Below are 13,414 nucleotides of genomic sequence, written 5' to 3' on the forward strand. Positions count from 1 at the left end.
ATCCAAGAGAAGAGGGACAGATCATGGAGAGGGATCAGGGACCTATCCAACCTCTGGAAACCTCCAGACAACCTTCCACAAAAGAGACTGGTAAAATCGAACCACCAGTGGTCTGGAACCACTCCCAAAAACCACTTACCGACAACGAACTGAGGGTACTACAGAAAGGTCTCACCTTCATCCCCACCAAGCGGGCCAACTTTGCCCAGACCATCATAGACCTCAGGCTATGGACAAGGAAACTACAACTCAAACTTTTCTTTTTTCAGAAAGGAAAAAACAACAACAGACTAGATACCCATGCCCTAAGGGAGGTCAACTGGAAAAGACCAAGCAACTTTTGCCCACCACAGAACCAAGTTATCAGCGCTTTCCAGAACAAATGCGAAAAGGACCTAAAGAAACTCCTAAAAAACCCCTCCAAAAAGCGGATCTATAATGTCTCCAAAGAGGAAATGGAAGCGCTAAAGCAACTAAGCCAGGACAGTAGCAGGAGAGTAATGAAAGCTGACAAGGGAGGAGGCATCCTAGTCACGGACACCTGTACCTATAACTATAAGATCACGACGATGCTGAACAGCCCCACATTTTATGAAAAGAGAGACACCGACCACATCACAACAGCCTACCTAGAGGTCAAGAACACACTGAAGGAACTTTGGGCAGAGGGGCTCCTCAGCGATGACCTACTTGATTTCCTAACAGTCACACACCCAAAATTACCTCAGTTCTACGGGATACTGAAACCCCACAAAAACCTCGATGACCTGCCATACAGACCAGTGATTGCCAGTGGAGGAGCAATTACAGAACCTCTAGCAATATACATGGATTTCACACTCAAACCACTGGTAGAAAAGAATCCCTCTTATATTCAGGACTCTGTGGACCTTCTCAACAGAATCAAGGACATTCGCCTCACAGAAGAAGCCATTTTAGTCACCATAGACGTGGAGGCCCTTTACACAGTGCTTCCACATGACTACTGCATCAGGGAGATGGTAGAGGCCTACAACAAAGACAATGCAGCAGTTATTGGAGAAACAGACAAATTTGGAAAAATCCTCTCACTTATTCTCAACAACTACTACTTCCGCTTCAATGGTCAAACCTACTGACAAACCACAGGAATTGCAATGGGAGCAGCCATGGCCCCAAGCCTAGCTAACACGGCTTTAAGAAAATGGGAAGAAGACCACGTATACAACTCTGAGTTCTACAAGGACTTGGAGTGCTACTTCCGTTTCATTGACAACATCTTTTTAGTTTGGAATGGGACCCCCCAGAAACTACAGGACTTCCTAGACCACATCAACAGCAGCACCAGCTTCCTCAGGTTCACCACCAAAACCAGCCCAATACAAGTCGAATTCCTGGACCTGCTCCTTTCCAAGAACACCAGCAGCAACAACTTCAACCACAACTTGTACAGGAAACCTACAAGAGTAAACTTTTTACTCCACAGCAGCAGCATGCACCCATACAAGCTCAAAAGAAATGTGATAAAATCACAGGGACTCAGAATCTCCAGAATCACCAAAGACCTTAATGACTTTCTCCACAACATTAAAGACCTGGAAAATGATTTCCTGGCCAGAGGCTACACAGACAGGACTCTGCACCAGATTCTGGACCCCATCACGAACAACAGAAAGGAAAAACATTCATACTTCAACAGAGCCTAGGGACTAAACAGGTATGAAAACAAATATAGGCTCAACTTTATTTTACATTTCTCCACGGACTATAAGGACATACAAAAGATCATCCGTGAAAACTGGACCATCATCACTTCAAACAGATCTTTTGGATACATCTTCCCTGAAGCACCAGGGTTCTCGATGAAAAGAGGACCCAACCTAAAAGACCACCTCGGGAGACCCCCACCAAGACAACTCGACAGATATGGCACCTATCCGTGTAGCGACTTATCCCCCTGCTTCTACTGTAAATACATGGCAGGCTTCTACTGCCCCAACAACAAAAAAACAATAACCGCAAGAGCATTTGGAGGCTGCAACACAGAAGGTGTTGTCTACAGAGCAAACTGCTGCAAATGTCAAGCCTTCTACGTGGGCAAGACCATCAATGCCCTCAAAACCAGGATTGCCAAACACCTATACGACATCAGGCACAAGATACCGACAAACTAGCAACACACGCAACAACAAAAAACAGGACACGAAAGATTTAAGTTCCTGATACTCGAACAGCTGGAGAAGATCCCTTTCAATGGGGACTTCAATTCAAGATTAGAGAAAAAAGAACTTATCTGGCAGATACAACTTGAAGCAAGGCACTCTGGGTCTCAAGTACATGGAGACCATCACCCCAGTCCTGAACCTCAGGGCACTTAACCATGCTAACTACAACTAATCGGCTCCTAGTAAGATATGCTATCCATTTCGCTCACTGTTTTCTCACTGGTATAAGGCATAATGCATTTTTTGAACATTAATTGTTTATAAGCAGAACTAAAATTGCAGTAAGTTAATGTATCAGCCCTCACAAAAGTTACAATTGTTAGCTCAACTTTTAATTATTTTTAATTTAAAAGGTAAAATTTCAATGTCAAACTACAGTTAACTTTTTACTACCTAATGTACGCTCTCCCTGATGAAGGAGCGGCAGACAGGCTACCTTCCTGTCTGCCCCGAAAGTGCCGGACATCTCAGAATTTTTCTCAGAACCAAGCTTGCTTCCAATGTTTTACAGATGGTAATGGTAAGTCTAAATTTAGAACTATAGTCAGTAACTCCAGAGTTTTACAGTTTAAAATTAAATTTACATTTAAAATTAAAATTGAATTTAATTTTAATTTTTATTATTTTTTTTTTATTTTTTGGTTACATTTAAATTTAAGTTTTAGTACAGTTTTTTCAAACATATAGGTATAATCGTGACAAAGCAAAAGACTCCAATGCATTGCTAGAGGTTAGGAATGGCACATATGAACAAAGTAGCTGGTTAATAAAAGGAACTAAATAAGAGGAATGAGATGCTTCCAACCAGGTCCGTCTTCACCTTGTAGGCCTACTAGGGCCACACCCCCAACTAGTCACTTCTCATTGGACATCTCTCAACCACGCCCCCTCCACAGTAGCATAAAAGCAGCACAGCAACAGCTCTCGGGTCATTTTGACCAGCGCTTGGGGAGCGCACATATAGTCCTTTTTAGGACTCACACATAGCAAAAGAACCGAAGATCTGTTCAAGAAGGACAATGGAGATCGACACCACCGCGGAACACCGAAGGACACAACAGCAGCTCTTCCCAGAGCCCATTGTGTCCATACACAAAACAGCTCTTTTCAGAGCTCACGTGGATCTGCACCTTACACCAAACAGCTCTTCTCAGAGCTCACAGTACACCAAACAGCTCTTCTCAGAGCTCACAGAGATCTGTAAAAGATCTGGTAAGAGTAACCGGAGACGCATTGAAGAATAAAACAAAAAAGTTCTTATTAGAGCTGCCACCAACACCCGAACGGGCATTCAAAACACAAATCGGCCCTTCTCAGAGCGCTCAGAAATCTGTATCCGCTTCGGTAAGACCAGCCGGAGGCACAGACACAGCTTCGGTGAACCAAACAAAACAGTTCTTTTTAGAACTACCGCATCTGCCCGAGGGCATTCTAATCACAAAACAGCTCTTCTCAGAGCTCATAGAGATCTGTAACAGCTCTATATAGAGCTCCAGCTGCCCACAGGGCTAAAACAGCTCTTTTTAGAGCTAGCTCCACCACCGACTACACGTGGAAATCTGTTCACCGTTTAGGATCAAGAGTGAAAGGCTTTGTAAAATTGGTTATTCCTTCCCTCTGGGCAGGCATCACTCAGGATCGAAAACCTAAGAGGTCCACACCTATTTTTCTGGTTTTCTTTAGACAGATGGTGTAAAAAAGTATACACCTCTGCAACTCTCGCCATTAGTGCAATGAATTGCCAGTTCCACATGCTGAAATACCAGCAACATACTATGGAACTTATAAAGCAAAATTATCTCCCTTTCCTGGCTGTGCAGAAAATAAAGCATTACAGGAGCTTATGCATTCTGCAAGCCAAGTCAGCAAGCATACCCTGCAATGTGGATTTGATGCCCTAGAAGCGTCTTGCAGGGCAGCAGTCACAGGTTCTGTACTTAGAAGGCATACTTGGCTTAAGGAGCAGACCTTGCCAGACTGCTCCTTTGAACAAGGACAATCTGACACCAAACCAGAAGAGGTTTTAAAAAAGATCGAAGAAAAGGCTAAGTCTATGCAGACAGTCAAAGATTTTTTGCAAGTGCAGCCTCCAAGATTCAGTAGATATTGCCCCTCGAAACATTGATCCTTTCCAGCCCCCACAAGGCCACCGCAGAATAGACCCGGGGAAACGGACCTTCCAGATTACAGTCTCAAAGTATGCAGAGATGTAAACAATGGAGTACCTCCACTTCTAAAGCAGGGAGTGCTAAGCCACCCCCTTACGGAAAGAATACACAATGACTTCGCAACTCCACTCCTCACCTCTGCCCAATTGCTCGTTCCCCTAGGAGGAAAACTTGCCCCCCCATGCAAAAAACTGAACCTTCATCACCAACGCGATGGGTCTTCAACATAGTATCCCAGGGTTACAGATTTTATTTCCATATGCTGCCAACCCCAAAAGGGTTCCCAGACCTTCCTCCAAATCAGTGGGCAGAGGCACACAACCAAGTTCAATCCCTGCGTTCCATAAGGGCAATTTAGCCTGTTCCTGCAGAACATATAGGCCAAGGTTTTTATTCCAGACTTTTCCTGGTACCCAGAAAAGAGGGAACCCTGGCGTCCATTCTTAGATCTATCCATTCTAAACACCTTCCTGGTGGTACCAAAATTCAGAATGCTCACCCTGCAGCAGCTTCTCATTTTGCTGACCAAAAATGCCTAGTTAGCCACACTAGACCTAAAGGAAGCCTATCTGCACATCCCTATCATGGACTCATGCAGGAAGTATCTACGTTTCAGGGCAGGATCTATGTATTATCAGTTTTCTGCACTTCCCTTTGGCTTATCCACTGCTCCCAGAGTCTTCACAAAATGCCTGGCACCAGCCATTGCTTATTGCAGATAGAGAAGGATTCATATATACCCTTACTTGGATGATTGCCTGATTCAGGCTGACAGGAAAAGCTGTTGCAACACCTGACATTTGTAAAGGACCTTCTAACCTCCCTGGGGTATACTATCAATGAAAAGAAGTCAAAACTAGTAAAATACCAAAAGAATTCTGGATAAAGGACAGGCTCCAAAAGAAGCAGAACATCTAAACAGAAGTAAACCTGGTGCAGATACACCACCGGGAATAAATGAAGCAGTATTATTGAAACCATTCTTAAAAGCTAGAGCACTCAGACATTAACACACATATGCACAGCGCTAATGTGTAGACAAATGTGAATACATTTTTAAAAAAAAGTTTTTTAATAAACCAGGTTTTAAATTCAACATTAGTTGTTTTTAGAAGCAAAGTGTAAGGGACACTTTAAATGCCCTAATTGCTATCAATGACTTGTTAATTGATTTTTAACTGTATAAAGAATGTGCTTTAGTTTAAAGTTGTCTGAGGAAGCAGTCCTAGAGACAGTGAAAGCACTTATGTTTTGGTATTTTAAATAAAGCGTTTGTATGCAGACGTGGTGGACAAGGTTCTGTTTACTTCTGTTTTGGAAATCAAAACTAGTCCAAAGTCAAAGCACCCCAGATGGCATTTCTTACTCCAAAAAAAAAACAAGCCTATCTGACAGGCTACTTCTCTCAAATGGCAACCGCAACCCAACTATCCGCAAGGAAAATCCTGCAGACTCGTGGGTTCATGGCCTCCTGCATTCGACTAATTCCATATGCCAGACTGCATATGAGGAAACTTCAGTGGCACTTAAAAAGTCTTTGGTGCCAACATTCTCAGGACCTGGAAACTATCATACCTTATCTCAGGACACAGTTTCTTTGGTGGGCAGCAGCATGCAACCACAACAAAGGACTTCCCTTTACACAACCCCACTCCACCCAGACCATAAGCACAGACGCATCAGACTATGCCTGGGGGGCACATTTGGACGGCAGGTGCATTCAGGGCCACTGGAGCCCAAACCAAATTCATCTGCACAGCAACCAAAAATAAATGCTAGCTGTTCAGCATGCTGTGACAGCCTTCAGATCCCTAATCTCACCAGGGCTCCTTCAAATAAAAAACAACACCACTACAGTGATGATGTGGTACATCAACAAGCGGGGGGGAACCCACTCTTACCCACTCTGCAGGCTATCCATGACCCTGTGGAGCACGACCTTGGCTATGCATATTCACCTACAAGCTCAATTCCTGCCAGGCAAAGAAAACTCTCTGGCAGAAAACTTAAGCAGAAATCTCTTAGACCCACACGAGTGGCAATTAGACCTGAACACATTCAGCCTTCTAACCCAGAAATGGGGTACCCTGATGGTGGCCCTATTTGTCTCCTCCGACATTCACCAGCTCTTCAAATTCTGCACCAGGGCACCACATAGCAAGGCCTGGAAAGTAGATGCCCTATCCTTCTAGTGGGTAAACCTGTCAATCTGTGCATTTCCCCCTTTGCCTCTTCTTACAAGAGTACTACTCAAGATAAGACAGGAAGGACCAGGGCAGTCTTGATTGCCCCAGACTGGCCACGCCAACACTGGTACCCACTACTGCTCAATGTGTCACCAGTGCCACCATGGCACCTACCCCAGATCCCAGCCCTCTTCACTCAGCAGGAGGGACAGATCTTGCATCCGCAACTGCAAACCTTGAACCCTGTTGCCTGTCTTATTCCTTAAATTCTCCTCCAGTGGCCAGCCTAAGCAAGCAAGTGCTGGATGTCATTCTTGAAGCCAGAAGACCCAGTACAGGGAAATCCTATGCTGATAAGTGGAAAAGGTATTGTTCTTGGATTCACTCTAAAGGAGCGGACTCGGCACAGCTCTCCTTACTTCTCATCCTGGATTACCTAGCAGACCTACTCCATAGAGGCCTATCCTTCTCTTCCATTAAGATCCATGCCTCTGCCATCTCTGCTCATTACAGCACTGAGCCACCTCTCTTCTCTCACCCTCTCATCAAACAGTTCTTGAGAGAGGCTAACAACTTAAGGCCACCAAGAAGAGCTCCCACCCCTGCTTGGGACCTTAACTTTGTGCTGGAAAAACTCAGGCTACCCCCCCCCCCCCTTTGAGCCCACAGTGTCAGCAGAGTTAAAATTCCTCTCTTGGAAAACAACCTTGCTTCTGGCCATCACTTCAGCTAGAAGAGTGTCTGAGCTACAAGCACTTATGGCTGTGGAACCCTTCATTATTTTTCATGCTAACAGGGTCTCCCTTAGGACTAACTCTACTTTTATGCCTGATGTAGTGTCCAGTGTGGCTCTCAACCAATCAAAATAAGGGGAAAGGATCCTACACTCTCTTTTTAGACGTGCACAGACAGCTCAGATTCTACCTTGATAGGACTAAGCCCTTAAGGAAATCTGACCAGTTACTAGTCAGCTTTGCACCAGGGGCAGAGGGCAAGGCCATATCAAAACAAACCATCTCCAAATGGATAGCGCACTGTATCCATTTCTGTTACAAACACCATGGGGAACCACCCTGTCTGGGGGTCAGAATGCATTCCACTATGGCAACTTCAACCTCTACAGCATTCCTCAGGGGAGTCCCTACCAGGGACATTCTGGAAGCTGCTACTTCTGTTCACACCTTCACCAAGCATTACCACCTGCCTATCTTTTCCAAATCCAGGGTTGGTTTTGCAACAGCAGTCCTGCAGGGCATACTAACCAGCCCCAACACTTCTTGATTGCCTACACCCATTCTTCAGCTTTGGGAATCTACCCAAGTGTGATGACTGCAACAGTGAAACACGAAGAAAATAGTACAGTTGTGTACACTTACCATAAATGTAGATGTTTGAGTGTATTCACTGTTGCAGTCCTGGTTTCCCACCCTCCAGCCCCCTTCTCTTTCTCCTTCTCTGTTCTCCTACTCACCCCTTACAGGGCTATTGGTATGTACTTTTTATGGGTGGTGTTTTTTCCACCATAACTTAGCTCCCTATTTGGGGGCTGCTGACATTTGGGGCAAGAAAAACTGATGTAATGGCATTGGCTGCCTGTTTTTATACGCCTGACGACCTGACGTCAGTACTGAAGCGACAGCAACTGATGCAGAAATACTAGGTGTCTGTTATTCGGGCCGACTGTGGGCTACCTGCTGGCAGATAACCCAAGTGTGATGACTGCAACAGTGAATACACTCTAACATCTACATTTATGGTAAGTGTACACAACTGTACTTTGTATAGTCTTTGTTGTTAATCATTCTGTCCTTCTTAGAGGACCCTGAAAGTAATGCCTTTGATAACTTGGTTGAGGATGCAACTGGAGGGTCGAGGTTTGGACTGTATGTGGGCTTAGTGTCAGGTAGTGAATCTCCAGAGATTTGTGTCCTTGATGCTGGTCTCTGGGAATTAGATAGTATTGCTGGACAGGTCTGTTTTTAATAGTTGGAGAAAACATTCTTTGAACGGGTTTTAATAGAAGACTAACTGTTGAAACTGCTTTTCATCATATAGGCATATAGTCATAAATTTATTCATCAAATAGTCATAAGTGTTTGTCGATGCTGGCAACTAAAAGTAAACAAAAGTAACGTTAAAAAAACACCTTATAAAATGCACACTGTATAAAAAAAATATATAAGTAAGCCTTCCCTGTCCCCACTATAGTGCGACCTCTGAGTTGGTACATATAATTAGCAGGGGAGTGGGGGGGGGGCACAACCCCCCCACAAGAGGAACATGACTTCAACACCAGACACTCGTTATGTGAGGGGGGGGGATGAATACATATGCGAATCCAGGTAATGTAGTGTACTTTGAGGTGTCCTTGGATGCACGGTCACCATATGTTTATGGTTCTTTTTTGGTATCTGATTCTTATCTTTAAAGTAATGCACTTTCAGCACCAGCCACATTGTGGTCTTTCCTTTATTTATCTGAGTCTGCTGGAGCTTCTGGTGATGGATAATTTTGCTAGTGTTCTAACCTCAGCTTTTCCACAGTACTAGAAGATGGACCTTTCAGAGATGGAGGTTTCCACATATCAGATGAAGGCACTGGTAGTTCTTCAATGGAAGCTTTGAAGTGAGAGCTAAGATTCGAGACCCTCCTGATGCAGTCAAGTAAATAAAGTGCCATATGTTTGTGCTCTTTCTTTACGTATTACAAATCTACCAATGAGACAGAGGGACAGACATCACTGCCTTGTATTTTTACATCCGGGGTTGGCAAACATTTTGGTAGATTTCCTTAGCCATCTTTTCAATCTTATCCTGGAACTGGGGGTTTCAGAGGCTTTTTGAATGTGTTGGGAGAGAGACACTGTGGTGATCTTTTCATGATATTGAAACAAGAAGTATTAAGTAATTAATGATGATAGGGAGCCGTTAACTTTCATTGTCTTTTTTTCCTAAAAAAAAACAAAAAAAACAAATGTGGTCCTTTGTGTGTGGTGGGTAGAGGTTGCAGCTTTCTTTTCTTACATGCTAATTAAGTATCAGTGCTCACATCTATGTATGATGTAATATGTGTATTGTTTGTGTTTGTCCTCTAGCTATATATTTAAGGGCATTGCCTGTACATGTTCCCAAGTACAGCAAACCATATAAGTCGTCAAGGAAGAGATTGCTGCCAGCAAAGTTTGACTGGAGGGACAAGAAAGTTGTTACACCTGTTAGGAACCAGCTTTCTGTAAGTTTATGATCTTTGAATTTTAATTGCCTTTAGGGCTAGATGATGCTAATTTGGAATTCCTAAACAGTTTATGTTATGTATCAAAAAATTTGTGTTGGCCTTCCAAAAGGACACCATGACACTGAAAAGCTGTGATGTTCAACGTGTGTTAACATATGTTTACATGTATAATTTAGAGTACAGGTTTCAGTGCTTAAATAGGTTAATGTGCAGTTTTGTCATGTTTTCATTATAATGCTGAAGTCCTTTCTTTCACTTTAGGTGAATTTCCAGTATCACTATGTTAATTTTCATGGCTTGAGTTAAAAAAAAAAATCTGTGCATATCCATAACAAACATTTTTGACTGAACACTGCATGCCAAATAGATTTCCAAAATTATTGAGTATTAAGCTTTAGCAGCTTGCAGTTTAGCACAAAAATTGTTGGTTAACCCCTCCCTATACCCTGTCTCTATGTGGCCTATTTCCTCATTCAAAAAAAAGAAAAAAATAAGTAGAAATTACTGAAATGCAGGACAGTCAGCCCTATAGTTCAGTGAATTATACTGAGGACATCTGTGTAACATGCATTTGATTTTGCTCAAAATGTCCAACAATTACCTGAAGTATAATGCTCTATGTTGTTTATTGTGGAGCTACGGTGAATTTTACTTTATCCAGCTTTGTATAGGTTCTCTTTGTTAAATCTCTTTCTGTGTTGCCTTTTGCATATGCACAAGCACAACGACTTGATCCACCAGATCTTTTCTGGCAGCACTGTGCAACCCAGAACCAGTATGAACCAAGAGTTTGCAACGTCCTCCGGCTATTCTGGTCTCTTCAGTGGGCAAGGGAGATACGCTCTTGTTGATCCTGTGAGAGGGAATATGGAAGTCTTCCTTGTTTAGTCAGAAAGCTGGGTCCATCCCTGGTGTTGGTCCCATTTTACTTGTCAAAAAGAAACAGAAAACTACATAACTGTCTGCTCCTCGTCAAATTTCTCTAGACAGTGGTAGTTTACTAGATGTGGCTCTGTGTTTAATTCAGACATTTGATCCTTTTCATAAGGTGGTTTCTGAGAAAAGAAAGAGGGATGCCTCTTTTTCTGAAGAGATTCAAGATTCTGAATCTGAACAGGAAGGTGAATGCATGTTTTTTTCCTCAGATTTGTGATTTAGACTCCGAGGAATGCACAGTATCTGATTATCTGAGACTATTTCTAGAATGTGCCAATGTTTTCAGTTTGAGAATGCTGAAGTTTCTCAGGCCCTCTAAAATACTATGAGCTGATACAGATGTAATTTCCAGAAATTTCATCCATTCCATCAGTGCTGGCAGAGGACTGATAATATGATCCAGCCACATTAAACCTTAAAAAAAATGCCTGATATCTGGATGCACAGGAATGTTATAAGCATCTTTTAAATGTAGCGCTACTGGGAAACTTAAAAGAGGAAGAAGGGGTAACAGGTTGTAAAGAGAGCAGGTTTAGGAAAGAAAGATTCAAAACTGGTCTCCAAGCACTTTTTTTTCTTTCTTTGGCACCAAAAACATCCCTGAGTAACAAATCATGACTGTCAGTGCTTAGAGGTTTCCTGACAGTCAGCCTGCTGCCCCTAAAAAATCAGGTAGATTGCATAAAGTTCTTCAGTCTTTTAAGTTTTTATACACTTATCCCAAACCTGACCCAACTTACTGCTGCTTAACATGTAGTTTATTCCAATCCCACACTATTTGACAAGAATGGGAAAATAACTGATAAGTGTGGGGGAAACGTGTATGCTTCTACAACTTTGATTTTCAGAATTTTTAGTTGTCAGGCTTGTATGTTTGTTCTGACTAATTGTGTAAGTATGAGGAATGTTTTATATGCATTTTTTTTCTTGTGAGGAAAACTGCTTTAAATGGTTTCATTGTTTTTCCATAGTACAGACCACAACTCATTGTTTAAAGTGTGTGTATGATTCTGTTCATACTTCTTCCAGGACATTCTCAGAATCTCCCAGATGATGTGAAAAATGAGAGTTTAAATTATCCTTTGGATAGAGATGTAATTTTGGTCCTTCTGCTGCAAAGGTTACCAAAAAGTGTAATAAGAGGGGGTAAGCTGATGCAGGGAATCTCTCAACCTTTTTCAGCTCTCCTTTTCCAAATTTTCTAAGGGATTCTCTAACCCCTTATCAAGAAAGTACTGACAATACAACAAAATGAACAGTCTCAGCAAATGATGGTAAACAGATACTTATGAAATGGCAAGAGGATTACAAAAAGAATACAGGAACCCCTCAAAACCAAGGAGAATCAAACAAGTCCGAATGACAAACTATTTGAGGGACTTTGTCTTCCTTCCTCCCCAACCCTAGCAGTCCTTTTTCCCCTTCCAGAAAGTCTGAATCTCCATTTCCATCTTTGGCAACAGATGGGTTCTGAAGTTCATTCATCATGGTTACAGATGGTAGTGGGAGGGCATTTATCTTTCCAGGGGGTAATTCATTTACCAGACCAGACTTCTCTGTTGTCTCGAGGAGTGATATAGCCAGTTCCTCATTCCCGGTTTGGGAAAGATTTTTATTCAGGAGTTGCTTTTGGTGCCAAAGAAAGAAAACAGCTGGAGACCAGTTCTGGATTTTTCTTTTCTAACCAGTTTGTGATGGTGCCAAGTTCAGAATGCTCTCTCTTAACATCTGTTACCCCATCTTTTCTCATTTATGTTTTCTGGTAACACTACATTTTAAAAGATGCTTATCACATTCCTCTGCATCCAGAGACCAGGTGGTTCTAAAGTTTGTGTGTCTGGATCACTTTATCAGTTCTCTCTGCCTTACTCTTTGGCTATCTTCTGCTCCAAGAGTGTTTACAAGGTGACAGGGTATCCACATATTTCCATATTTAGATGACATGCTTATTTTTGCAAATTTTTTTTCCACGTGTCATGAATCTCCCACTTCAGTGAGAGATCTCCCATACAGACTGGGATTCCAGAGGAACATTCAAAAGTATTTTTTGATTCCATCACATAGGATTGTGTTCCTGGTTGTCTGCTAAACACCTTAGTACAAAGAGACTTTCTTACATGGGTTTTCCACTTAGACTTCTGTCACTGTGGGGGAATTCCTCAGGATTTTAGTTCTCATGACATCTGAGTCTCATGATATCTCTGGCAAGACTCCAAATGAGAGATACAATTATATTTGAAGTGCTTTGGTTCCAGCACCAATATCCATTATCTTTTCAGATTCTAGTTCTGGAATTTTTGAGAAATGAAATTCGTTGGTAGAGACATCAAATATCCCTGGATCAAGTTCTCTCCTTCTCCCCTCCTGCTCCAAAACAGTCAGTCATGACAGTCAACTCAGACTTTACTTGGGGAGCAGTGTCATGGGGAATAAAAAGGCAAGTTATCTGGGCAACAAAGACAGTCAGAAGCACATCAGTGTAGAAGAGATGCTTGCCCTGATCTAGGCACTCAACTGTCTGAATCTCCTTTGGTCCCCTAGACCACTAAGTTATTACTGACAATACCATAGTGATGTAGTACGTTGACAAGCAAGGGGAATTAGGTCTTACCTCCTATGCAGACTAGCCATGTTAGAATGGGATATAGCTTTGCAACTCAGTCTCGCTCTACAAGTTTCCAACATT

General features: G+C 42.5%; 1 protein-coding gene across 3 annotated transcripts in view; it reads left to right on the top strand.

The window, feature by feature from the left end:
• CTSO (cathepsin O) overlaps positions 1–13,414 on the top strand; it is a 466,290-nt gene that overhangs the window by 118,241 nt on the left and 334,635 nt on the right. For all 3 annotated transcript variants that reach the window (XM_044062445.1, XM_044062444.1, XM_044062446.1), the window contains one exon: positions 9,653–9,789. In XM_044062445.1, the coding sequence (XP_043918380.1) occupies positions 9,653–9,789 (137 nt within the window). The remainder of the gene's footprint in view (positions 1–9,652; positions 9,790–13,414) is intronic.

The sequence above is a fragment of the Protopterus annectens genome, chromosome 2.part1, assembly GCF_019279795.1.
Source record: "Protopterus annectens isolate FY-2018-M chromosome 2.part1, PAN1.0, whole genome shotgun sequence".
Lineage (NCBI taxonomy): Eukaryota > Metazoa > Chordata > Ceratodontiformes > Protopteridae > Protopterus > Protopterus annectens.